Below are 23,460 nucleotides of genomic sequence, written 5' to 3' on the forward strand. Positions count from 1 at the left end.
AATCGGACCGACCGTCCTAAAGATTTATCTGTGAAACAATCCAGCCAATCAGATTCGATATGCAAATGAGGGTGGACATAATGAGGGTGGAAGTCGTTTTTACCTCTATACCTACAGACTTTTTAACCCCAGAGGGCTAGGGGTTAGGGTCAACTAGTGATTTAACCCCAACTAACCCCAGCGGACTGGGGCTAACCCTAGTGGACTGATGGAGAATTACACTTTACTACTTACAAATTTAAACCTATGCAATATTTGAAGCAGTTTATTTTCAAAACATTTTGTTTTCTACAAAATATCCTTCTGTTATTTGTTTTTCATTTATTTCATTTTTGGAAACATATCTTTGATCAAATTAACTGGACTCAAAAATACTCCTCACATACAAGTAAAAGAAATATTGTGAAATAATAATAATAATGATAAAAAAGTTTAAACATTATTTAAAAGCTTTATTAGTTAGTTAGTTAATTAGTTACATAGAGACACACAAAACCAGACACAGACAGACAGACAGACAGACTGATAGATAGACAGAGAGACAGACAGACAGATAGTCAAGTCAATTTTATTCAGTATAGCGCCTTTCACAACACACATCGTTTCAAAGCAGCTTTACAGAAGATCAGCATTAACAGACGATAAAACTGTAATGTCGATGAATCATCATTGTGCAATTAGATAAAATACGATTCTTAATCGTGTTTAAAAATAATTAAATAATAATTGTATTAATAACCCCAGTGAGCAAGCTGTAGGCGACTGTGGCAAGGAACACAAAACTCCATAAGATGTGGATTAATGGAGAAAAATAACCTTGGGAGAAACCAGACTTACTGTGGGGGCCAGTTCCCTCTGGCTAACATCATGAATATAATGTAAATATTACTTGTGTATAGTTAAAATCATGGTTTAAAATTATTAAACTAAGTAAGGGTTAAGGGTCATTGTTTAAACATTGATTGTGTTTGAACTGTAAGATTAATGACCACAGGCTTTGAAGTCCATCTAGATTAATTGCAGAAGTTCACATAGATGCAATTGTCCTTGTTAATTGGCTGATGAAGGCTTTTGTTGGCAATAGCTAGTCTATGCATTCCATTTCAAGATCGTAGTCCATCAATAGACCGAGGTGATGCAGGTTGGAGTTGGTATCAGTTCATCCTCTGAAGTCCATCATAATAGACCGAAGTGATGTTTGGCTGGCACCGGCTGCATTTAGTCATCATCATTCAGCGACATGAAGCAGTGGAGTCCAACACGAAGCAGGAATGGTGCTGGATCCAGCCGGTTCTGGTGACCTCAGGATAGGAGTCCCGAGGTTGAGACAAGGAAACAAATAAAAAGATGTAAGCATAGATGCCATAAAATGTATTGCAGAGTTAGAGATCATGATCACTGTTTCTGGTTCCGGGAGACCCAACTAAAGCAGCCTAATTGTGGGTTGGAGGATAAATTAGGTGTATGTCTGGCTAAATAGATGAGTCGTTAGTCTAGACTTAAACTGAGAGGGTGTGTCTGCATCTCGAACAGTGTTTGGGAGACTATTCCATAGTTTAGGAGCCAAATATGAAAAGGATCTACCTCCTTTTGTGGATTTTGATATTCTAGGAACTATTAACAGGCCAGAATTTTGCGATCGTAATGAACGTGATGGAATATAGCGTGACAGAAGATCATTTAAGTACTGCGTGAGCTAGACCATTCAAAGCTTTGTATGTAGTTAACAGAATTTTAAAATGCTGATGCATTTTGAACCAATTGAAGTTTATTTATTGATCTTGCTGGACATCCTCCCAGTAATGCATTACAATAATCTAGTCTTTAGGTCATGAGCGCATGAATTAGTTTTTCGGCATCAGCAACAGAGAGCATATGCCTTCATTTAGCACTATTTCTGAGGCGGAAGAATGCTGTGCTACAAACATCTGTAATTTGATTTTCAAAGGACAGATTGTATCAAACATAACACCTAAGTTTTTCACTGTTGAAGATGATGTAACAGAACATCCATCTAGAGTCAAATTATATTTTAGCGGCTTATTTTTAGAGGTTTTTGGTCCAATAATTAGAACCTCTGTTTTGTCAGAATTGAGTAGAAGGAAATTTCTGGCCATCCAATCTTTTATTTAATTGATACACTCTGCTAATTTTGAGAATTGTGAAATCTCATCAAGTTTTGAAGAAATATAAAGTTGTGTATCGTCAGCATAGCAGTGGAAACATATTCCACGATTCCTGATAATATCTCCCAGGGGAAGCATATACATGGAGAAAAGCAGAAGCCCTAAAACTGATCCCTGTGGCACTCCATATTTAACTTTTGTTTGGTTTGACGATTCCTCATTTACATAGACAAAGTGGTAGTGGTCTGCTAAATATGACCTAAACCATGCTAATGCAACTCCACAAATTCCAACATAATTCTCCAGCCTATTCAAGAGAATGTCGTGATCTATCGTGTCGAATGCAGCACTTAGATCTAAAACTACTAGAAGAGAAATGCAGCCGTGATCAGATGATAGATAGAAAGATAGATAGATAGATAGATAGATAGATAGAAAAGACAGATATATAGATAGACAGACATATAGACAGACAGACAGAGATAGATAGAAAAGACAGATAGACAGACAGACAGATAGATAGATAAGACAGACAGACACAAAGACAGACTGACAGACAGATAGATAAGACAGATAGATAGAAAGAAAAGACAGACATATAGATAGACATATAGATAAACAGAAAGATAGACAGATAGATAGATAGATAGATAGATAGATAGATAGATAGATAGACAGATAGACAGATAGATAGGATACATACATACATACATACATACATAGACAGACAGATAGACAGACAGACAGATAGATAGACAAAGAGACAGACAGTGAATAGATAGATAGACAGAGAGTGGAGAGAGACAAAAAGTGGTGTAACATGTGCTCTCTTAGGTTCATTAAAGACCAGAAGTGCTGCTGCATTCTGGATCATTTGGAGAGGTCTAATAGCACATGCAGGAAGGCCTGCAATGAGAGCGTTACAGTAGTCCAGTCTAGTTATGACAAGGCGACTGAACGAGCAGTTGTGTGGCATGTACAGAGAGGAAGGATCTTATCTTCCTGATATTGTCGAGTGTAAATCTACATGATCTTGCAGTCTTTGAAATGTGGTCAGTGAAATTTAGCTCATCATCAATGGTTACCCCTAGATTTCTGACCGTTTTGGAAGGTGAAACTGTAGTTGGACCCAGCTGCACGGTGATGTTGTGTTCAACAGCAGGGTTGGCTGGAAAGACAAGGAGTTCGGTCTTGGCTGAGTTGAGTTGAATGTGGTGTTCCTTCATCCAGGCTGAGATGTCTGCCAGACAGGCAGCGATTCGAGCAGTCACTGTGGTGTCGTTGGGCTGGAAAGACAAGTAGAGTTACGTGTCATCAGCATAGCTGATAGATAGATAGATAGATAGATAGATAGATAGATAGATAGATAGATAGATAGATAGATAGATAGATAGATAGATAGATAGATAGATAGATAGATAGACAGACAAAGAGACAGACAGACAGACAGACAGACAGATAGATAGATAGATAAGACAGATAGATAGAAAGAAAAGACAGACATATAGATAGACAGACAGACAGACAGACAGACAGACAGACAGATAGATAAGACAGATAGATAGAAAGAAAAGACAGACATATAGATAGACAGACAGACAGACAGACAGACAGACAGATAGATAGAATACATACATAGACAGACAGATAGACAAACAGACAGAGATAGATAGAAAAGACAGATAGACAGACAGACAGACAGACAGACAGACAGACAGATAGATAGGACAGATAGATAGAAAGAAAAGACAGACATATAGATAGACAGACAGACATATAGACAGACAGACAGACAGACAGACAGATAGATAGACAGACAGACAGACATATAGATAGACAGACAGACAGACAAGAAAAGAAAAGACAGACATATAGATAGACAGACAGACAGACAGACAGACAGACAGACAGACAGACAGACAGATAGATAGATAAGACAGATAGATAGAAAGAAAAGACAGACATATAGATAGACAGACAGACAGACATATAGACAGACAGACAGACAGACAGACAGACAGACAGATAGATAGAATACATCTCAGTGATCAGAACTACACTAGATGGGACAGACATCCAACAGAAGCCCTACACACAGAATTCTGCAAATTAATTTTGAAATTACAAAGGAAAACACCCAATAATGCATGCAGGGCAGAATTAGGACGATTCCCATTGATCATTAACATACAAAAAAGATCTCTAAATTTTTGGATGCATTTAAAATCAAGTCCCACAGAGTCGCTTCATTATAAAAGCTACAAACCCAAGAACTGAACCCTGAAAACAGTCCCTCAGTCAGCTGGTTCTGAGACTCACTAACCCGGTTAACAGTACTAACAGTAACCAGCCTCAGACCAGCACTGCTTTACAACCAAACATCAGAATAAATCAGATCATCAAACAATCTCAAATCACCTATCTGGAACATTGGGATCAAGAAACTAAAACACAAAGCAAATTACAATTCTATCGGACTCTAAAATCAAAGTATGAATTGGAAGAGTATCTCCTGACTGTCAGAGATACAAAGCAGAGACAGATCCTGAGCAAGTACAGGCTCAGTGAGCACAGTCTCGCCATCGAGAGAGGCAGACACAGAAAAACATGGTTACCCAGAGAAGAAAGGGTGTGTGCTCACTGTACGACAGGTGAGGTTGAGACAGAGGTGCACTTTCTCCTTCACTGCCCAAAATTTAAAAATACAAGGGACATTTATATGGATAAATTAACACACAGCATAGACACATTTATAACAATGACAGAACAAGAACAAATTAATATAATACTTGGAGAGGGACACACAGCAGCACTGGCTGCAAGATACGTTTTAACGTGTCACAGTCTGAGAGACAGTGGGTGAATCTGTGTTATGTGTTTTACCCCGTGTGTCACCCCAATGTTCCCCACAGTGACCCTCAGTGTATGTGTGTATATTCATTTATGTGTCAGTATATGTCAGTTCTCTTCAGTTATTTAAACACTGTGGTCTTCAGCAGTTCTGAACCTGTTCTGTATTTATTTTTATATGTGTTAAATTTGTTAAACTAAATGTATAGATTAAGATGTAGTTCTGCTTTGGCAATATTGTATTGTTTACATTCATGCCAATAAAGCCCCTTTGAATTGAATTGAATTGAATTGATAGATAGATAAGACAGATAGATAGAAAGAAAAGACAGACATATAGATAGACAGACAGACAGACAGACAGACAGACAGACAGACAGACAGACAGACAGACAGATAGATAGATAAGACAGATAGATAGAAAGAAAAGACAGACATATAGATAGACAGACAGACAGACATATAGACAGACAGACAGACAGACAGACAGACAGACAGATAGATAGAATACATCTCAGTGATCAGAACTACACTAGATGGGACAGACATCCAACAGAAGCCCTACACACAGAATTCTGCAAATTAATTTTGAAATTACAAAGGAAAACACCCAATAATGCATGCAGGGCAGAATTAGGACGATTCCCATTGATCATTAACATACAAAAAAGATCTCTAAATTTTTGGATGCATTTAAAATCAAGTCCCACAGAGTCGCTTCATTATAAAGGCTACAAACCCAAGAACTGAACCCTGAAAACAGTCCCTCAGTCAGCTGGTTCTGAGACTCACTAACCCGGTTAACAGTACTAACAGTAACCAGCCTCAGACCAGCACTGCTTTACAACCAAACATCAGAATAAATCAGATCATCAAACAATCTCAAATCACCTATCTGGAACATTGGGATCAAGAAACTAAAACACAAAGCAAATTACAATTCTATCGGACTCTAAAATCAAAGTATGAATTGGAAGAGTATCTCCTGACTGTCAGAGATACAAAGCAGAGACAGATCCTGAGCAAGTACAGGCTCAGTGAGCACAGTCTCGCCATCGAGAGAGGCAGACACAGAAAAACATGGTTACCCAGAGAAGAAAGGGTGTGTGCTCACTGTACGACAGGTGAGGTTGAGACAGAGGTGCACTTTCTCCTTCACTGCCCAAAATTTAAAAATACAAGGGACATTTATATGGATAAATTAACACACAGCATAGACACATTTATAACAATGACAGAACAAGAACAAATTAATATAATACTTGGAGAGGGACACACAGCAGCACTGGCTGCAAGATACGTTTTAACGTGTCACAGTCTGAGAGACAGTGGGTGAATCTGTGTTATGTGTTTTACCCCGTGTGTCACCCCAATGTTCCCCACAGTGACCCTCAGTGTATGTGTGTATATTCATTTATGTGTCAGTATATGTCAGTTCTCTTCAGTTATTTAAACACTGTGGTCTTCAGCAGTTCTGAACCTGTTCTGTATTTATTTTTATATGTGTTAAATTTGTTAAACTAAATGTATAGATTAAGATGTAGTTCTGCTTTGGCAATATTGTATTGTTTACATTCATGCCAATAAAGCCCCTTTGAATTGAATTGAATTGAATTGATAGATAGATAAGACAGATAGATAGAAAGAAAAGACAGACATATAGATAGACAGACAGACAGACAGACAGACAGACAGATAGATAGATAGATAAGACAGATAGATAGAAAGAAAAGACAGACATATAGACAGACAGACAGACAGACAGACAGACAGATAGATAGAAAGAAAAGACAGACATATAGATAGACAGACAGACAGACAGACAGACAGATAGATAGATAGATAAGACAGATAGATAGAAAGAAAAGACAGACATATAGACAGACAGACAGACAGACAGACAGACAGACAGACAGATAGATAGATAAGACAGATAGATAGAAAGAAAAGACAGACATATAGATAGACAGACAGACAGACATATAGACAGACAGACAGACAGACAGACAGACAGACAGACAGATAGATAGAATACATACATAGACAGACAGATAGACAAACAGACAGAGATAGATAGAAAAGACAGATAGACAGACAGACAGATAGATAGATAAGACAGACAGACACAAAGACAGACTGACAGACAGATAGATAGAAAGAAAAGACAGACATATAGATAGACATATAGATAGACATATAGATAGACAGAAAGATAGACAGATAGATAGATAGATAGATAGATAGATAGATAGATAGATAGATAGATAGATAGATAGATAGATAGATAGATAGATAGATAGATAGATAGGATACATACATACATACATAGACAGACAGATAGACAGACAGACAGATAGATAGACAAAGAGACAGACAGTGAATAGATAGATAGACAGAGAGTGGAGAGAGACAAAAAGTGGTGTAACATGTGCTCTCTTAGGTTCATTAAAGACCAGAAGTGCTGCTGCATTCTGGATCATTTGGAGAGGTCTAATAGCACATGCAGGAAGGCCTGCAATGAGAGCGTTACAGTAGTCCAGTCTAGTTATGACAAGGCGACTGAACGAGCAGTTGTGTGGCATGTACAGAGAGGAAGGATCTTATCTTCCTGATATTGTCGAGTGTAAATCTACATGATCTTGCAGTCTTTGAAATGTGGTCAGTGAAATTTAGCTCATCATCAATGGTTACCCCTAGATTTCTGACCGTTTTGGAAGGTGAAACTGTAGTTGGACCCAGCTGCACGGTGATGTTGTGTTCAACAGCAGGGTTGGCTGGAAAGACAAGGAGTTCGGTCTTGGCTGAGTTGAGTTGAATGTGGTGTTCCTTCATCCAGGCTGAGATGTCTGCCAGACAGGCAGCGATTCGAGCAGTCACTGTGGTGTCGTTGGGCTGGAAAGACAAGTAGAGTTGCGTGTCATCAGCATAGCTGATAGATAGATAGATAGATAGATAGATAGATAGATAGATAGATAGATAGATAGATAGATAGATAGATAGATAGATAGATAGACAGACAGACAAAGAGACAGACAGATAGATAGATAGATAGACAGACAAAGAGACAGACAGACAGACAGACAGATAGATAGATAGATAGATAGATAGACAGACAAAGAGACAGACAGACAGACAGACAGACAGACAGACAGACAGACAGACAGATAGACAGACAAAGAGACAGACAGACAAAGAGACAGACAGACAGACAGACAGACAGACAGATAGGTAGATAGACAGACAAAGAGACAGACAGACAGACAGACAGACAGATAGATAGATAGATAGACAGACAAAGAGACAGACAGACAGACAGACAGACAGACAGACAGACAGATAGATAGATAGATAGATAGATAGATAGATAGATAGATAGATAGATAGATAGATAGATAGATAGATAGATAGATAGATAGATAGATAGATAAGACAGACAAAGAGACAGACAGACAGAGAGATATTTAGGTAGATAGAAAGATAGATTTACGACTTGCAGATACAAATATATACACACATATACACATAGTGAATTTATTTTGATTAGTTATTTTTATATTTGTTAAACTAAATGTAATTATAGATTAAGGTGTAGTTCTTTTTACACAGCCTCTGCTTTGGCAATACTGTATCGTTTATATTCATGCCAATAAAGACCCTTTTGAATTGAATTGAATAGTGGACATATTGAAAACTGCACTGTGCAAAACTGCTAAAAAGTGGATATTTTAACAGAGAATCACAGACAGTTTCAATGCTGAACCTTTAGGGGCGTCCACGTGTTTTTAAACATGCAGATTTTATAAATATCTATATGGCCAGTTAAATGGACAGCCTTTACGGTCTCTCATCCGTGTCTAGAAAAGCACTTCATAAATTAAATGAATTATTACTATTATTAATGTTATTATTAGTAGTATTATAGTTTTCTTGTTATTATCCTTATAAGTCCATCAATACAATTTTCTCGTGTTATTGTATAATTCCACCTGAATTATTCACTTTAATACTGTGCTTGCAAAATTTAGAATGACATTAAAAATCATTTCTGCAACAGTACATCTCAGATGTAAAAACTCTTTATCATTTGTGAGCACTTTTCCATAGACTCACATTGTATACCAGTGGGGAAAACAATAAACGGCCAAGGAGTACGTTTTAGGCCGCTGTGTTGGCTACTGAACGAGCGATCGTTCCCAAACTTTGCACACACAATCGGGGTCTTTCCACGAGAAACATATTACACTTTTGTGTGCCCAGGCCCATGGGAACCCGTTTTATTACAGTAATAATATGCTTAATATAGTCTGATTCTATTAAGCCTCTGTTAAATGATTACATTTAAGGCCGCCGCGTTGGCTACTGAACGAGCGATCATTCCCAAACTTTGCACACACAATCGGGGTCTTCCCACGAGAAACATATTACACTTTTGTGTGCCCAGCCCCATGGGAACCCGTTTTATTACAGTCAAAATATGCTTAATATAGGCGGCATGCTTAATATGGAGTGGTGGTGGCGTAGTGGACTAAAGCACATCACTTGTAATCAGAAGGTCACTGGTCCGATCCCCATAGCCACCACCATTGTGTCCTTGAGCAAGACACTTAATCCAAGTTGCTCGGGGAATTGTCCCTGTAAAATCTGGTTGTGGTTCGAAAAATCACAAATCCGATCATTTACTCGGTTTGTGGCCCTTTACAGTATATAACTCGTATATGCAACTTAAATGTCTGCCCTTAGCCACTGCCTGGTAATATTTCAGATTTCACTCACCAGTTCAGCACGTTCAGCGTCCTTTCACAGCGTGTTTATAGTAAAAGTTTGGTTTGCCTTAATGTGTGTCCAAAGATAAGATCCATGTATCATCTTTATTACCCTCTTTGGTCTTTACAGGTAGATATCGATAAAAAAAAAGAAAGATAAAATTAGATTTTAAATTAGAAACTTCTAGATAAAATTAGTATACATTTACTATAGTAATTAATACTCTGACACTAATTTGGGCAAAGCGCACTAATGACTTCTTTAAGACTTGAAGCTAAAAGTTGACGATTTGTAAATTGACTTGGACTTGACTTGGGACTTGACTGCCTTGACTTGGGACTTGACTGCCTTGACTTGGGACTTGACTGCCTTGACTTGGGACTTCACTCGGGACTTTAATGCAATGACTTGAGACTTACTTGTGACTTGGAAAACAATGACTTGGTCCCACCTCTGCAAGTTGGACACGTGGAGAGTTGCAATGTCAAGTCACTTTTTCTGGTTGACTGTAACTTCTATATTATGTCTTTGACGGGCATAAAAAACAAAAAATCATTGAAAAGTCAAAAAATGCTTTCATTGTTCAACCTTATATTATTTTTATTATTTATTATTATTTTTTGGCTATTCATGTTCTGCAATTTTGGACACAATTTAATGTAAGACCTTGGCATGATTATTAATAAAAAATAAATTAAATAAAAAAAAAAAAAGTTATCTTTAAGGAAATCTGAATTGATGTGTTGTTATTGTAATCGATGACTCAGCGAGTGAACCGCGAATGGGCTTTATTGGATTTCGCAGATTTCATTTCAAAGGGCAAAACGCCCCTAACAAGTGTGTCATCTCATTATCGTGGCAAGATTCGATGCCGTTTTTATTCTTAAAAGTTTTTCAAGTCCTTCGGTTATTTTCTGATGCATTTGTTTTTGGAACAATTTCTTTAATAGGCTATATTTACTGGACTCAAGTCTGCTCTGCTCGCAACACAATAATCTCCTCCTCACAAGCATGCCCCGATAAGTTTCATGAAATGATAATAATAATAAAGGATTGAGTTTATCCCACCCAACAATTCCTACAAAAACATTTCAGCGTTCTTGTGAAAAATGCGTTCATTACCACGTCTCCATTACAGTCGTATTCATGCAAATCTTAAAGGCGTGCATGTGACATTTTTAAACCACTCACAACCTACGTGCAAAAGACTCTTCTACCTTTTCAGCGCTACATTTCCATTGCTCTCTTCTTCTGTTCATCTCTCCTCGTCACATGAATGCAGACGGAATTCTGAATTCGATGACACCAAGCTTGGCAAAATCGGACCGACCGTCCTAAAGATTTATCTGTGAAACAATCCAGCCAATCAGATTCGATATGCAAATGAGGGTGGACATAATGAGGGTGGAAGTCGTTTTTACCTCTATACCTACAGACTTTTTAACCCCAGAGGGCTAGGGGTTAGGGTCAACTAGTGATTTAACCCCAACTAACCCCAGCGGACTGGGGCTAACCCTAGTGGACTGATGGAGAATTACACTTTACTACTTACAAATTTAAACCTATGCAATATTTGAAGCAGTTTATTTTCAAAACATTTTGTTTTCTACAAAATATCCTTCTGTTATTTGTTTTTCATTTATTTCATTTTTGGAAACATATCTTTGATCAAATTAACTGGACTCAAAAATACTCCTCACATACAAGTAAAAGAAATATTGTGAAATAATAATAATAATGATAAAAAAGTTTAAACATTATTTAAAAGCTTTATTAGTTAGTTAGTTAATTAGTTACATAGAGACACACAAAACCAGACACAGACAGACAGACAGACAGACTGATAGATAGACAGAGAGACAGACAGACAGATAGTCAAGTCAATTTTATTCAGTATAGCGCCTTTCACAACACACATCGTTTCAAAGCAGCTTTACAGAAGATCAGCATTAACAGACGATAAAACTGTAATGTCGATGAATCATCATTGTGCAATTAGATAAAATACGATTCTTAATCGTGTTTAAAAATAATTAAATAATAATTGTATTAATAACCCCAGTGAGCAAGCTGTAGGCTGACTGTGGCAAGGAACACAAAACTCCATAAGATGTGGATTAATGGAGAAAAATAACCTTGGGAGAAACCAGACTTACTGTGGGGGCCAGTTCCCTCTGGCTAACATCATGAATATAATGTAAATATTACTTGTGTATAGTTAAAATCATGGTTTAAAATTATTAAACTAAGTAAGGGTTAAGGGTCATTGTTTAAACATTGATTGTGTTTGAACTGTAAGATTAATGACCACAGGCTTTGAAGTCCATCTAGATTAATTGCAGAAGTTCACATAGATGCAATTGTCCTTGTTAATTGGCTGATGAAGGCTTTTGTTGGCAATAGCTAGTCTATGCATTCCATTTCAAGATCGTAGTCCATCAATAGACCGAGGTGATGCAGGTTGGAGTTGGTATCAGTTCATCCTCTGAAGTCCATCATAATAGACCGAAGTGATGTTTGGCTGGCACCGGCTGCATTTAGTCATCATCATTCAGCGACATGAAGCAGTGGAGTCCAACACGAAGCAGGAATGGTGCTGGATCCAGCCGGTTCTGGTGACCTCAGGATAGGAGTCCCGAGGTTGAGACAAGGAAACAAATAAAAAGATGTAAGCATAGATGCCATAAAATGTATTGCAGAGTTAGAGATCATGATCACTGTTTCTGGTTCCGGGAGACCCAACTAAAGCAGCCTAATTGTGGGTTGGAGGATAAATTAGGTGTATGTCTGGCTAAATAGATGAGTCGTTAGTCTAGACTTAAACTGAGAGGGTGTGTCTGCATCTCGAACAGTGTTTGGGAGACTATTCCATAGTTTAGGAGCCAAATATGAAAAGGATCTACCTCCTTTTGTGGATTTTGATATTCTAGGAACTATTAACAGGCCAGAATTTTGCGATCGTAATGAACGTGATGGAATATAGCGTGACAGAAGATCATTTAAGTACTGTGGAGCTAGACCATTCAAAGCTTTGTATGTAGTTAACAGAATTTTAAAATGCTGATGCATTTTGAACCAATTGAAGTTTATTTATTGATCTTGCTGGACATCCTCCCAGTAATGCATTACAATAATCTAGTCTTTAGGTCATGAGCGCATGAATTAGTTTTTCGGCATCAGCAACAGAGAGCATATGCCTTCATTTAGCACTATTTCTGAGGCGGAAGAATGCTGTGCTACAAACATCTGTAATTTGATTTTCAAAGGACAGATTGTATCAAACATAACACCTAAGTTTTTCACTGTTGAAGATGATGTAACAGAACATCCATCTAGAGTCAAATTATATTTTAGCGGCTTATTTTTAGAGGTTTTTGGTCCAATAATTAGAACCTCTGTTTTGTCAGAATTGAGTAGAAGGAAATTTCTGGCCATCCAATCTTTTATTTAATTGATACACTCTGCTAATTTTGAGAATTGTGAAATCTCATCAAGTTTTGAAGAAATATAAAGTTGTGTATCGTCAGCATAGCAGTGGAAACATATTCCACGATTCCTGATAATATCTCCCAGGGGAAGCATATACATGGAGAAAAGCAGAAGCCCTAAAACTGATCCCTGTGGCACTCCATATTTAACTTTTGTTTGGTTTGACGATTCCTCATTTACATAGACAAAGTGGTAGTGGTCTGCTAAATATGACCTAAACCATGCTAATGCAACTCCACAAATTCCAACATAATTCTCCAGCCTATTCAAGAGAATGTCGTGATCTATCGTGGTCGAATGCAGCACTTAGATCTAAAACTACTAGAAGAGAAATGCAGCCGCGATCAGATGATAGATAGAAAGATAGATAGATAGATAGATAGATAGATAGATAGAAAAGACAGATATATAGATAGACAGACATATAGACAGACAGACAGAGATAGATAGAAAAGACAGATAGACAGACAGACAGATAGATAGATAAGACAGACAGACACAAAGACAGACTGACAGACAGATAGATAAGACAGATAGATAGAAAGAAAAGACAGACATATAGATAGACATATAGATAAACAGAAAGATAGACAGATAGATAGATAGATAGATAGATAGATAGATAGATAGATAGATAGATAGATAGATAGATAGATAGATAGATAGATAGACAGATAGACAGATAGACAGATAGATAGGATACATACATACATACATACATACATACATAGACAGACAGATAGACAGACAGACAGATAGATAGACAAAGAGACAGACAGTGAATAGATAGATAGACAGAGAGTGGAGAGAGACAAAAGTGGTGTAACATGTGCTCTCTTAGGTTCATTAAAGACCAGAAGTGCTGCTGCATTCTGGATCATTTGGAGAGGTCTAATAGCACATGCAGGAAGGCCTGCAATGAGAGCGTTACAGTAGTCCAGTCTAGTTATGACAAGGCGACTGAACGAGCAGTTGTGTGGCATGTACAGAGAGGAAGGATCTTATCTTCCTGATATTGTCGAGTGTAAATCTACATGATCTTGCAGTCTTTGAAATGTGGTCAGTGAAATTTAGCTCATCATCAATGGTTACCCCTAGATTTCTGACCGTTTTGGAAGGTGAAACTGTAGTTGGACCCAGCTGCACGGTGATGTTGTGTTCAACAGCAGGGTTGGCTGGAAAGACAAGGAGTTCGGTCTTGGCTGAGTTGAGTTGAATGTGGTGTTCCTTCATCCAGGCTGAGATGTCTGCCAGACAGGCAGCGATTCGAGCAGTCACTGTGGTGTCGTTGGGCTGGAAAGACAAGTAGAGTTGCGTGTCATCAGCATAGCTGATAGATAGATAGATAGATAGATAGATAGATAGATAGATAGATAGATAGATAGATAGATAGATAGATAGATAGACAGACAGACAAAGAGACAGACAGACAGACAGACAGACAGACAGATAGATAGATAGATAAGACAGATAGATAGAAAGAAAAGACAGACATATAGATAGACAGACAGACAGACAGACAGACAGACAGACAGATAGATAGATAGATAGATAAGACAGATAGATAGAAAGAAAAGACAGACATATAGATAGACAGACAGACAGACAGACAGACAGACAGACAGATAGATAGAATACATACATAGACAGACAGATAGACAAACAGACAGAGATAGATAGAAAAGACAGATAGACAGACAGACAGACAGACAGACAGACAGACAGATAGATAGGACAGATAGATAGAAAGAAAAGACAGACATATAGATAGACAGACAGACATATAGACAGACAGACAGACAGACAGATAGATAGACAGACAGACAGACATATAGATAGACAGACAGACAGACAAGAAAAGAAAAGACAGACATATAGATAGACAGACAGACAGACAGACAGACAGACAGATAGATAGATAAGACAGATAGATAGAAAGAAAAGACAGACATATAGATAGACAGACAGACATATAGACAGACAGACAGACAGACAGACAGACAGACAGACAGACAGACAGATAGAATACATCTCAGTGATCAGAACTACACTAGATGGGACAGACATCCAACAGAAGCCCTACACACAGAATTCTGCAAATTAATTTTGAAATTACAAAGGAAAACACCCAATAATGCATGCAGGGCAGAATTAGGACGATTCCCATTGATCATTAACATACAAAAAGATCTCTAAATTTTTGGATGCATTTAAAATCAAGTCCCACAGAGTCGCTTCATTATAAAGCGCTACAAACCCAAGAACTGAACCCTGAAAACAGTCCCTCAGTCAGCTGGTTCTGAGACTCACTAACCCGGTTAACAGTACTAACAGTAACCAGCCTCAGACCAGCACTGCTTTACAACCAAACATCAGAATAAATCAGATCATCAAACAATCTCAAATCACCTATCTGGAACATTGGGATCAAGAAACTAAAACACAAAGCAAATTACAATTCTATCGGACTCTAAAATCAAAGTATGAATTGGAAGAGTATCTCCTGACTGTCAGAGATACAAAGCAGAGACAGATCCTGAGCAAGTACAGGCTCAGTGAGCACAGTCTCGCCATCGAGAGAGGCAGACACAGAAAAACATGGTTACCCAGAGAAGAAAGGGTGTGTGCTCACTGTACGACAGGTGAGGTTGAGACAGAGGTGCACTTTCTCCTTCACTGCCCAAAATTTAAAAATACAAGGGACATTTATATGGATAAATTAACACACAGCATAGACACATTTATAACAATGACAGAACAAGAACAAATTAATATAATACTTGGAGAGGGACACACAGCAGCACTGGCTGCAAGATACGTTTTAACGTGTCACAGTCTGAGAGACAGTGGGTGAATCTGTGTTATGTGTTTTACCCCGTGTGTCACCCCAATGTTCCCCACAGTGACCCTCAGTGTATGTGTGTATATTCATTTATGTGTCAGTATATGTCAGTTCTCTTCAGTTATTTAAACACTGTGGTCTTCAGCAGTTCTGAACCTGTTCTGTATTTATTTTTATATGTGTTAAATTTGTTAAACTAAATGTATAGATTAAGATGTAGTTCTGCTTTGGCAATATTGTATTGTTTACATTCATGCCAATAAAGCCCCTTTGAATTGAATTGAATTGAATTGATAGATAGATAAGACAGATAGATAGAAAGAAAAGACAGACATATAGATAGACAGACAGACAGACAGACAGACAGACAGATAGATAGATAGATAAGACAGATAGATAGAAAGAAAAGACAGACATATAGACAGACAGACAGACAGACAGATAGATAGAAAGAAAAGACAGACATATAGATAGACAGACAGACAGACAGACAGACAGATAGATAGATAGATAAGACAGATAGATAGAAAGAAAAGACAGACATATAGACAGACAGACAGACAGACAGACAGACAGACAGACAGACAGATAGATAGATAAGACAGATAGATAGAAAGAAAAGACAGACATATAGATAGACAGACAGACAGACATATAGACAGACAGACAGACAGACAGACAGACAGACAGACAGATAGATAGAATACATACATAGACAGACAGATAGACAAACAGACAGAGATAGATAGAAAAGACAGATAGACAGACAGACAGATAGATAGATAAGACAGACAGACACAAAGACAGACTGACAGACAGATAGATAGAAAGAAAAGACAGACATATAGATAGACATATAGATAGACATATAGATAGACAGAAAGATAGACAGAAAGATAGACAGATAGATAGATAGATAGATAGATAGATAGATAGATAGATAGATAGATAGATAGATAGATAGATAGATAGATAGATACATACATACATACATACATAGACAGACAGATAGACAGACAGACAGATAGATAGACAAAGAGACAGACAGTGAATAGATAGATAGACAGAGAGTGGAGAGAGACAAAAAGTGGTGTAACATGTGCTCTCTTAGGTTCATTAAAGACCAGAAGTGCTGCTGCATTCTGGATCATTTGGAGAGGTCTAATAGCACATGCAGGAAGGCCTGCAATGAGAGCGTTACAGTAGTCCAGTCTAGTTATGACAAGGCGACTGAACGAGCAGTTGTGTGGCATGTACAGAGAGGAAGGATCTTATCTTCCTGATATTGTCGAGTGTAAATCTACATGATCTTGCAGTCTTTGAAATGTGGTCAGTGAAATTTAGCTCATCATCAATGGTTACCCCTAGATTTCTGACCGTTTTGGAAGGTGAAACTGTAGTTGGACCCAGCTGCACGGTGATGTTGTGTTCAACAGCAGGGTTGGCTGGAAAGACAAGGAGTTCGGTCTTGGCTGAGTTGAGTTGAATGTGGTGTTCCTTCATCCAGGCTGAGATGTCTGCCAGACAGGCAGCGATTCGAGCAGTCACTGTGGTGTCGTTGGGCTGGAAAGACAAGTAGAGTTGCGTGTCATCAGCATAGCTGATAGATAGATAGATAGATAGATAGATAGATAGATAGATAGATAGATAGATAGATAGATAGATAGATAGATAGATAGATAGATAGATAGACAGACAGACAGACAAAGAGACAGACAGATAGATAGATAGATAGACAGACAAAGAGACAGACAGACAGACAGACAGATAGATAGATAGATAGATAGACAGACAAAGAGACAGACAGACAGACAGACAGACAGACAGACAGACAGACAGATAGACAGACAAAGAGACAGACAGACAAAGAGACAGACAGACAGACAGACAGACAGACAGATAGGTAGATAGACAGACAAAGAGACAGACAGACAGACAGACAGACAGACAGATAGATAGATAGATAGACAGACAAAGAGACAGACAGACAGACAGACAGACAGACAGACAGACAGACAGATAGATAGATAGATAGATAGATAGATAGATAGATAGATAGATAGATAGATAGATAGATAGATAGATAGATAAGACAGACAAAGAGACAGACAGACAGAGAGATATTTAGGTAGATAGAAAGATAGATTTACGACTTGCAGATACAAATATATACACACATATACACATAGTGAATTTATTTTGATTAGTTATTTTTATATTTGTTAAACTAAATGTAATTATAGATTAAGGTGTAGTTCTTTTTACACAGCCTCTGCTTTGGCAATACTGTATCGTTTATATTCATGCCAATAAAGACCCTTTGAATTGAATTGAATAGTGGACATATTGAAAACTGCACTGTGCAAAACTGCTAAAAAGTGGATATTTTAACAGAGAATCACAGACAGTTTCAATGCTGAACCTTTAGGGGCGTCCACGTGTTTTTAAACATGCAGATTTTATAAATATCTATATGGCCAGTTAAATGGACAGCCTTTGCGGTCTCTCATCCGTGTCTAGAAAAGCACTTCATAAATTAAATGAATTATTACTATTATTAATGTTATTATTAGTAGTATTATAGTTTTCTTGTTATTATCCTTATAAGTCCATCAATACAATTTTCTCGTGTTATTGTATAATTCCACCTGAATTATTCACTTTAATACTGTGCTTGCAAAATTTAGAATGACATTAAAAATCATTTCTGCAACAGTACATCTCAGATGTAAAAACTCTTTATCATTTGTGAGCACTTTTCCATAGACTCACATTGTATACCAGTGGGGGAAAACAATAAACGGCCAAGGAGTACGTTTTAGGCCGCTGTGTTGGCTACTGAACGAGCGATCGTTCCCAAACTTTGCACACACAATCGGGGTCTTTCCACGAGAAACATATTACACTTTTGTGTGCCCAGGCCCATGGGAACCCGTTTTATTACAGTAATAATATGCTTAATATAGTCTGATTCTATTAAGCCTCTGTTAAATGATTACATTTAAGGCCGCGCGTTGGCTACTGAACGAGCGATCATTCCCAAACTTTGCACACACAATCGGGGTCTTCCCACGAGAAACATATTACACTTTTGTGTGCCCAGCCCCATGGGAACCCGTTTTATTACAGTCAAAATATGCTTAATATAGGCGGCATGCTTAATATGGAGTGGTGGTGGCGTAGTGGACTAAAGCACATCACTTGTAATCAGAAGGTCACTGGTCCGATCCCCATAGCCACCACCATTGTGTCCTTGAGCAAGACACTTAATCCAAGTTGCTCGGGGAATTGTCCCTGTAAAATCTGGTTGTGGTTCGAAAAATCACAAATCCGATCATTTACTCGGTTTGCGGCCCTTTACAGTATATAACTCGTATATGCAACTTAAATGTCTGCCCTTAGCCACTGCCTGGTAATATTTCAGATTTCACTCACCAGTTCAGCACGTTCAGCGTCCTTTCACAGCGTGTTTATAGTAAAAGTTTGGTTTGCCTTAATGTGTGTCCAAAGATAAGATCCATGTATCATCTTTATTACCCTCTTTGGTCTTTACAGGTAGATATCGATAAAAAAAAAGAAAGATAAAATTAGATTTTAAATTAGAAACTTCTAGATAAAATTAGTATACATTTACTATAGTAATTAATACTCTGACACTAATTTGGGCAAAGCGCACTAATGACTTCTTTAAGACTTGAAGCTAAAAGTTGACGATTTGTAAATTGACTTGGACTTGACTTGGGACTTGACTGCCTTGACTTGGGACTTGACTGCCTTGACTTGGGACTTGACTGCCTTGACTTGGGACTTCACTGGACTTTAATGCAATGACTTGAGACTTACTTGTGACTTGGAAAACAATGACTTGGTCCCACCTCTGCAAGTTGGACACGTGGAGAGTTGCAATGTCAAGTCACTTTTTCTGGTTGACTGTAACTTCTATATTATGTCTTTGACGGGCATAAAAACAAAAAATCATTGAAAAGTCAAAAAATGCTTTCATTGTTCAACCTTATATTATTTTTATTATTTATTATTATTTTTTGGCTATTCATGTTCTGCAATTTTGGACACAATTTAATGTAAGACCTTGGCATGATTATTAATAAAAAAATAAAATAAATAAATAAAAAAAAAAAGTTATCTTTAAGGAAATCTGAATTGATGTGTTGTTATTGTAATCGATGACTCAGCGAGTGAACCGCTGAATGGGCTTTATTGGATTTCGCAGATTTCATTTCAAAGGGCAAAACGCCCCTAACAAGTGTGTCATCTCATTATCGTGGCAAGATTCGATGCCGTTTTTATTCTTAAAAGTTTTTCAAGTCCTTCGGTTATTTTCTGATGCATTTGTTTTGGAACAATTTCTTTAATAGGCTATATTTACTGGACTCAAGTCTGCTCTGCTCGCAACACAATAATCTCCTCCTCACAAGCATGCCCCGATAAGTTTCATGAAATGATAATAATAATAAAGGATTGAGTTTATCCCACCCAACAATTCCTACAAAAACATTTCAGCGTTCTTGTGAAAAATGCGTTCATTACCACGTCTCCATTACAGTCGTATTCATGCAAATCTTAAAGGCGTGCATGTGACATTTTTAAACCACTCACAACCTACGTGCAAAAGACTCTTCTACCTTTTCAGCTTACATTTCCATTGCTCTCTTCTTCTGTTCATCTCTCCTCGTCACATGAATGCAGACGGAATTCTGAATTCGATGACACCAAGCTTGGCAAAATCGGACCGACCGTCCTAAAGATTTATCTGTGAAACAATCCAGCCAATCAGATTCGATATGCAAATGAGGGTGGACATAATGAGGGTGGAAGTCGTTTTTACCTCTATACCTAACCCTAACCTAACCCTAACCCTAACCCTAACCCTAACCCTAACCCTAACCCTAACCCTAACCCTAACCCTAACCTAACCCTAACCCTAACCCTAACCCTAACCCTAACCCTAACCCTAACCCTAACCCTAACCCTAACCCTAACCCTAACCCTAACCCTAACCCTAACCCTAACCCTAACCCTAACCCTAACCCTAAACCCTAACCCTAACCCTAACCCTAACCCTAACCCTAACCCTAACCCTAACCCTAACCCTAACCCTAACCCTAAGATAGACAGACAGACAAAGAGACAGACAGATAGATAGATAGATAGATAGATAGACAGACAAAGAGACAGACAGACAGACAGACAGACAGATAGATAGATAGATAGATAGATAGATAGATAGATAGATAGATAGATAGATAGATAGATAGATAGATAGACAGACAAAGAGACAGACAGACAGACAGACAGACAGACAGACAGATAGACAGACAAAGAGACAGACAGACAAAGAGACAGACAGACAGACAGACAGACAGACAGATAGGTAGATAGACAGACAAAGAGACAGACAGACAGACAGACAGACAGATAGATAGATAGATAGACAGACAAAGAGACAGACAGACAGACAGACAGACAGACAGATATATAGATAGATAGATAGATAGATAGATAGATAGATAGATAGATAGATAGATAGATAGATAGATAGATAGATAGATAGATAGATAGATAGATAGATAGATAGATAGATAGATAGATAGATAGATAAGACAGACAAAGAGACAGACAGACAGAGAGATATTTAGGTAGATAGAAAGATAGATTTACGACTTGCAGATACAAATATATACACACATATACACATAGTGAATTTATTTTGATTAGTTATTTTTATATTTGTTAAACTAAATGTAATTATAGATTAAGGTGTAGTTCTTTTTACACAGCCTCTGCTTTGGCAATACTGTATCGTTTATATTCATGCCAATAAAGACCCTTTGAATTGAATTGAATAGTGGACATATTGAAAACTGCACTGTGCAAAACTGCTAAAAAGTGGATATTTTAACAGAGAATCACAGACAGTTTCAATGCTGAACCTTTAGGGGCGTCCACGTGTTTTTAAACATGCAGATTTTATAAATATCTATATGGCCAGTTAAATGGACAGCCTTTATGGTCTCTCATCCGTGTCTAGAAAAGCACTTCATAAATTAAATGAATTATTACTATTATTAATGTTATTATTAGTAGTATTATAGTTTTCTTGTTATTATCCTTATAAGTCCATCAATACAATTTTCTCGTGTTATTGTATAATTCCACCTGAATTATTCACTTTAATACTGTGCTTGCAAAATTTAGAATGACATTAAAAATCATTTCTGCAACAGTACATCTCAGATGTAAAAACTCTTTATCATTTGTGAGCACTTTTCCATAGACTCACATTGTATACCAGTGGGGAAAACAATAAAGGGCCAAGGAGTACGTTTTAGGCCGCTGTGTTGGCTACTGAACGAGCGATCGTTCCCAAACTTTGCACACACAATAGGGGTCTTTCCACGAGAAACATATTACACTTTTGTGTGCCCAGGCCCATGGGAACCCGTTTTATTACAGTAATAATATGCTTAATATAGTCTGATTCTATTAAGCCTCTGTTAAATGATTACATTTAAGGCCGCCGCGTTGGCTACTGAACGAGCGATCATTCCCAAACTTTGCACACACAATCGGGGTCTTCCCACGAGAAACATATTACACTTTTGTGTGCCCAGCCCCATGGGAACCCGTTTTATTACAGTCAAAATATGCTTAATATAGGCGGCATGCTTAATATGGAGTGGTGGTGGCGTAGTGGACTAAAGCACATCACTTGTAATCAGAAGGTCACTGGTCCGATCCCCATAGCCACCACCATTGTGTCCTTGAGCAAGACACTTAATCCAAGTTGCTCGGGAATTGTCCCTGTAAAATCTGGTTGTGGTTCGAAAAATCACAAATCCGATCATTTACTCGGTTTGCGGCCCTTTACAGTATATAACTCGTATATGCAACTTAAATGTCTGCCCTTAGCCACTGCCTGGTAATATTTCAGATTTCACTCACCAGTTCAGCACGTTCAGCGTCCTTTCACAGCGTGTTTATAGTAAAAGTTTGGTTTGCCTTAATGTGTGTCCAAAGATAAGATCCATGTATCATCTTTATTACCCTCTTTGGTCTTTACAGGTAGATATCGATAAAAAAAAAGAAAGATAAAATTAGATTTTAAATTAGAAACTTCTAGATAAAATTAGTATACATTTACTATAGTAATTAATACTGACACTAATTTGGGCAAAGCGCACTAATGACTTCTTTAAGACTTGAAGCTAAAAGTTGACGATTTGTAAATTGACTTGGACTTGACTTGGGACTTGACTGCCTTGACTTGGGACTTGCCTGCCTTGACTTGGGACTTGCCTGACTTGACTTGGGACTTGACTGCCTTGACTTGGGACTTGACTGCCTTGACTTGGGACTTCACTCGGGACT

The 23,460-nt window shown here is 37.8% G+C and overlaps 1 protein-coding gene across 2 annotated transcripts; it reads right to left on the reverse strand.

Moving 5' to 3' along the window:
* Window positions 1–1,987: 1,987 nt before the first annotated feature.
* On the reverse strand, window positions 1,988–11,039 carry LOC127639326 (NADH-ubiquinone oxidoreductase chain 5-like). Of its 2 annotated transcripts, none has more exons than XM_052121255.1 (2): window positions 10,958–11,039; window positions 1,988–3,412 (listed from the first exon to the last, which is right to left on the reverse strand). In XM_052121255.1, exons 1-2 carry the CDS (start codon window positions 10,997–10,999, stop codon window positions 3,062–3,064), a joined length of 393 nt encoding a protein of 130 aa, XP_051977215.1. In that variant the 5' UTR covers window positions 11,000–11,039; the 3' UTR covers window positions 1,988–3,061. The 2 variants fall into 2 exon arrangements, with proteins under 2 accessions (XP_051977215.1, XP_051977214.1); XM_052121254.1 differs by lacking the exon at window positions 1,988–3,412 and adding an exon at window positions 6,338–7,868.
* Between the last annotated feature and the right edge of the window lie 12,421 nt (window positions 11,040–23,460).

Source organism: Xyrauchen texanus, chromosome 48, assembly GCF_025860055.1.
Source record: "Xyrauchen texanus isolate HMW12.3.18 chromosome 48, RBS_HiC_50CHRs, whole genome shotgun sequence".
NCBI lineage: Eukaryota > Metazoa > Chordata > Actinopteri > Cypriniformes > Catostomidae > Xyrauchen > Xyrauchen texanus.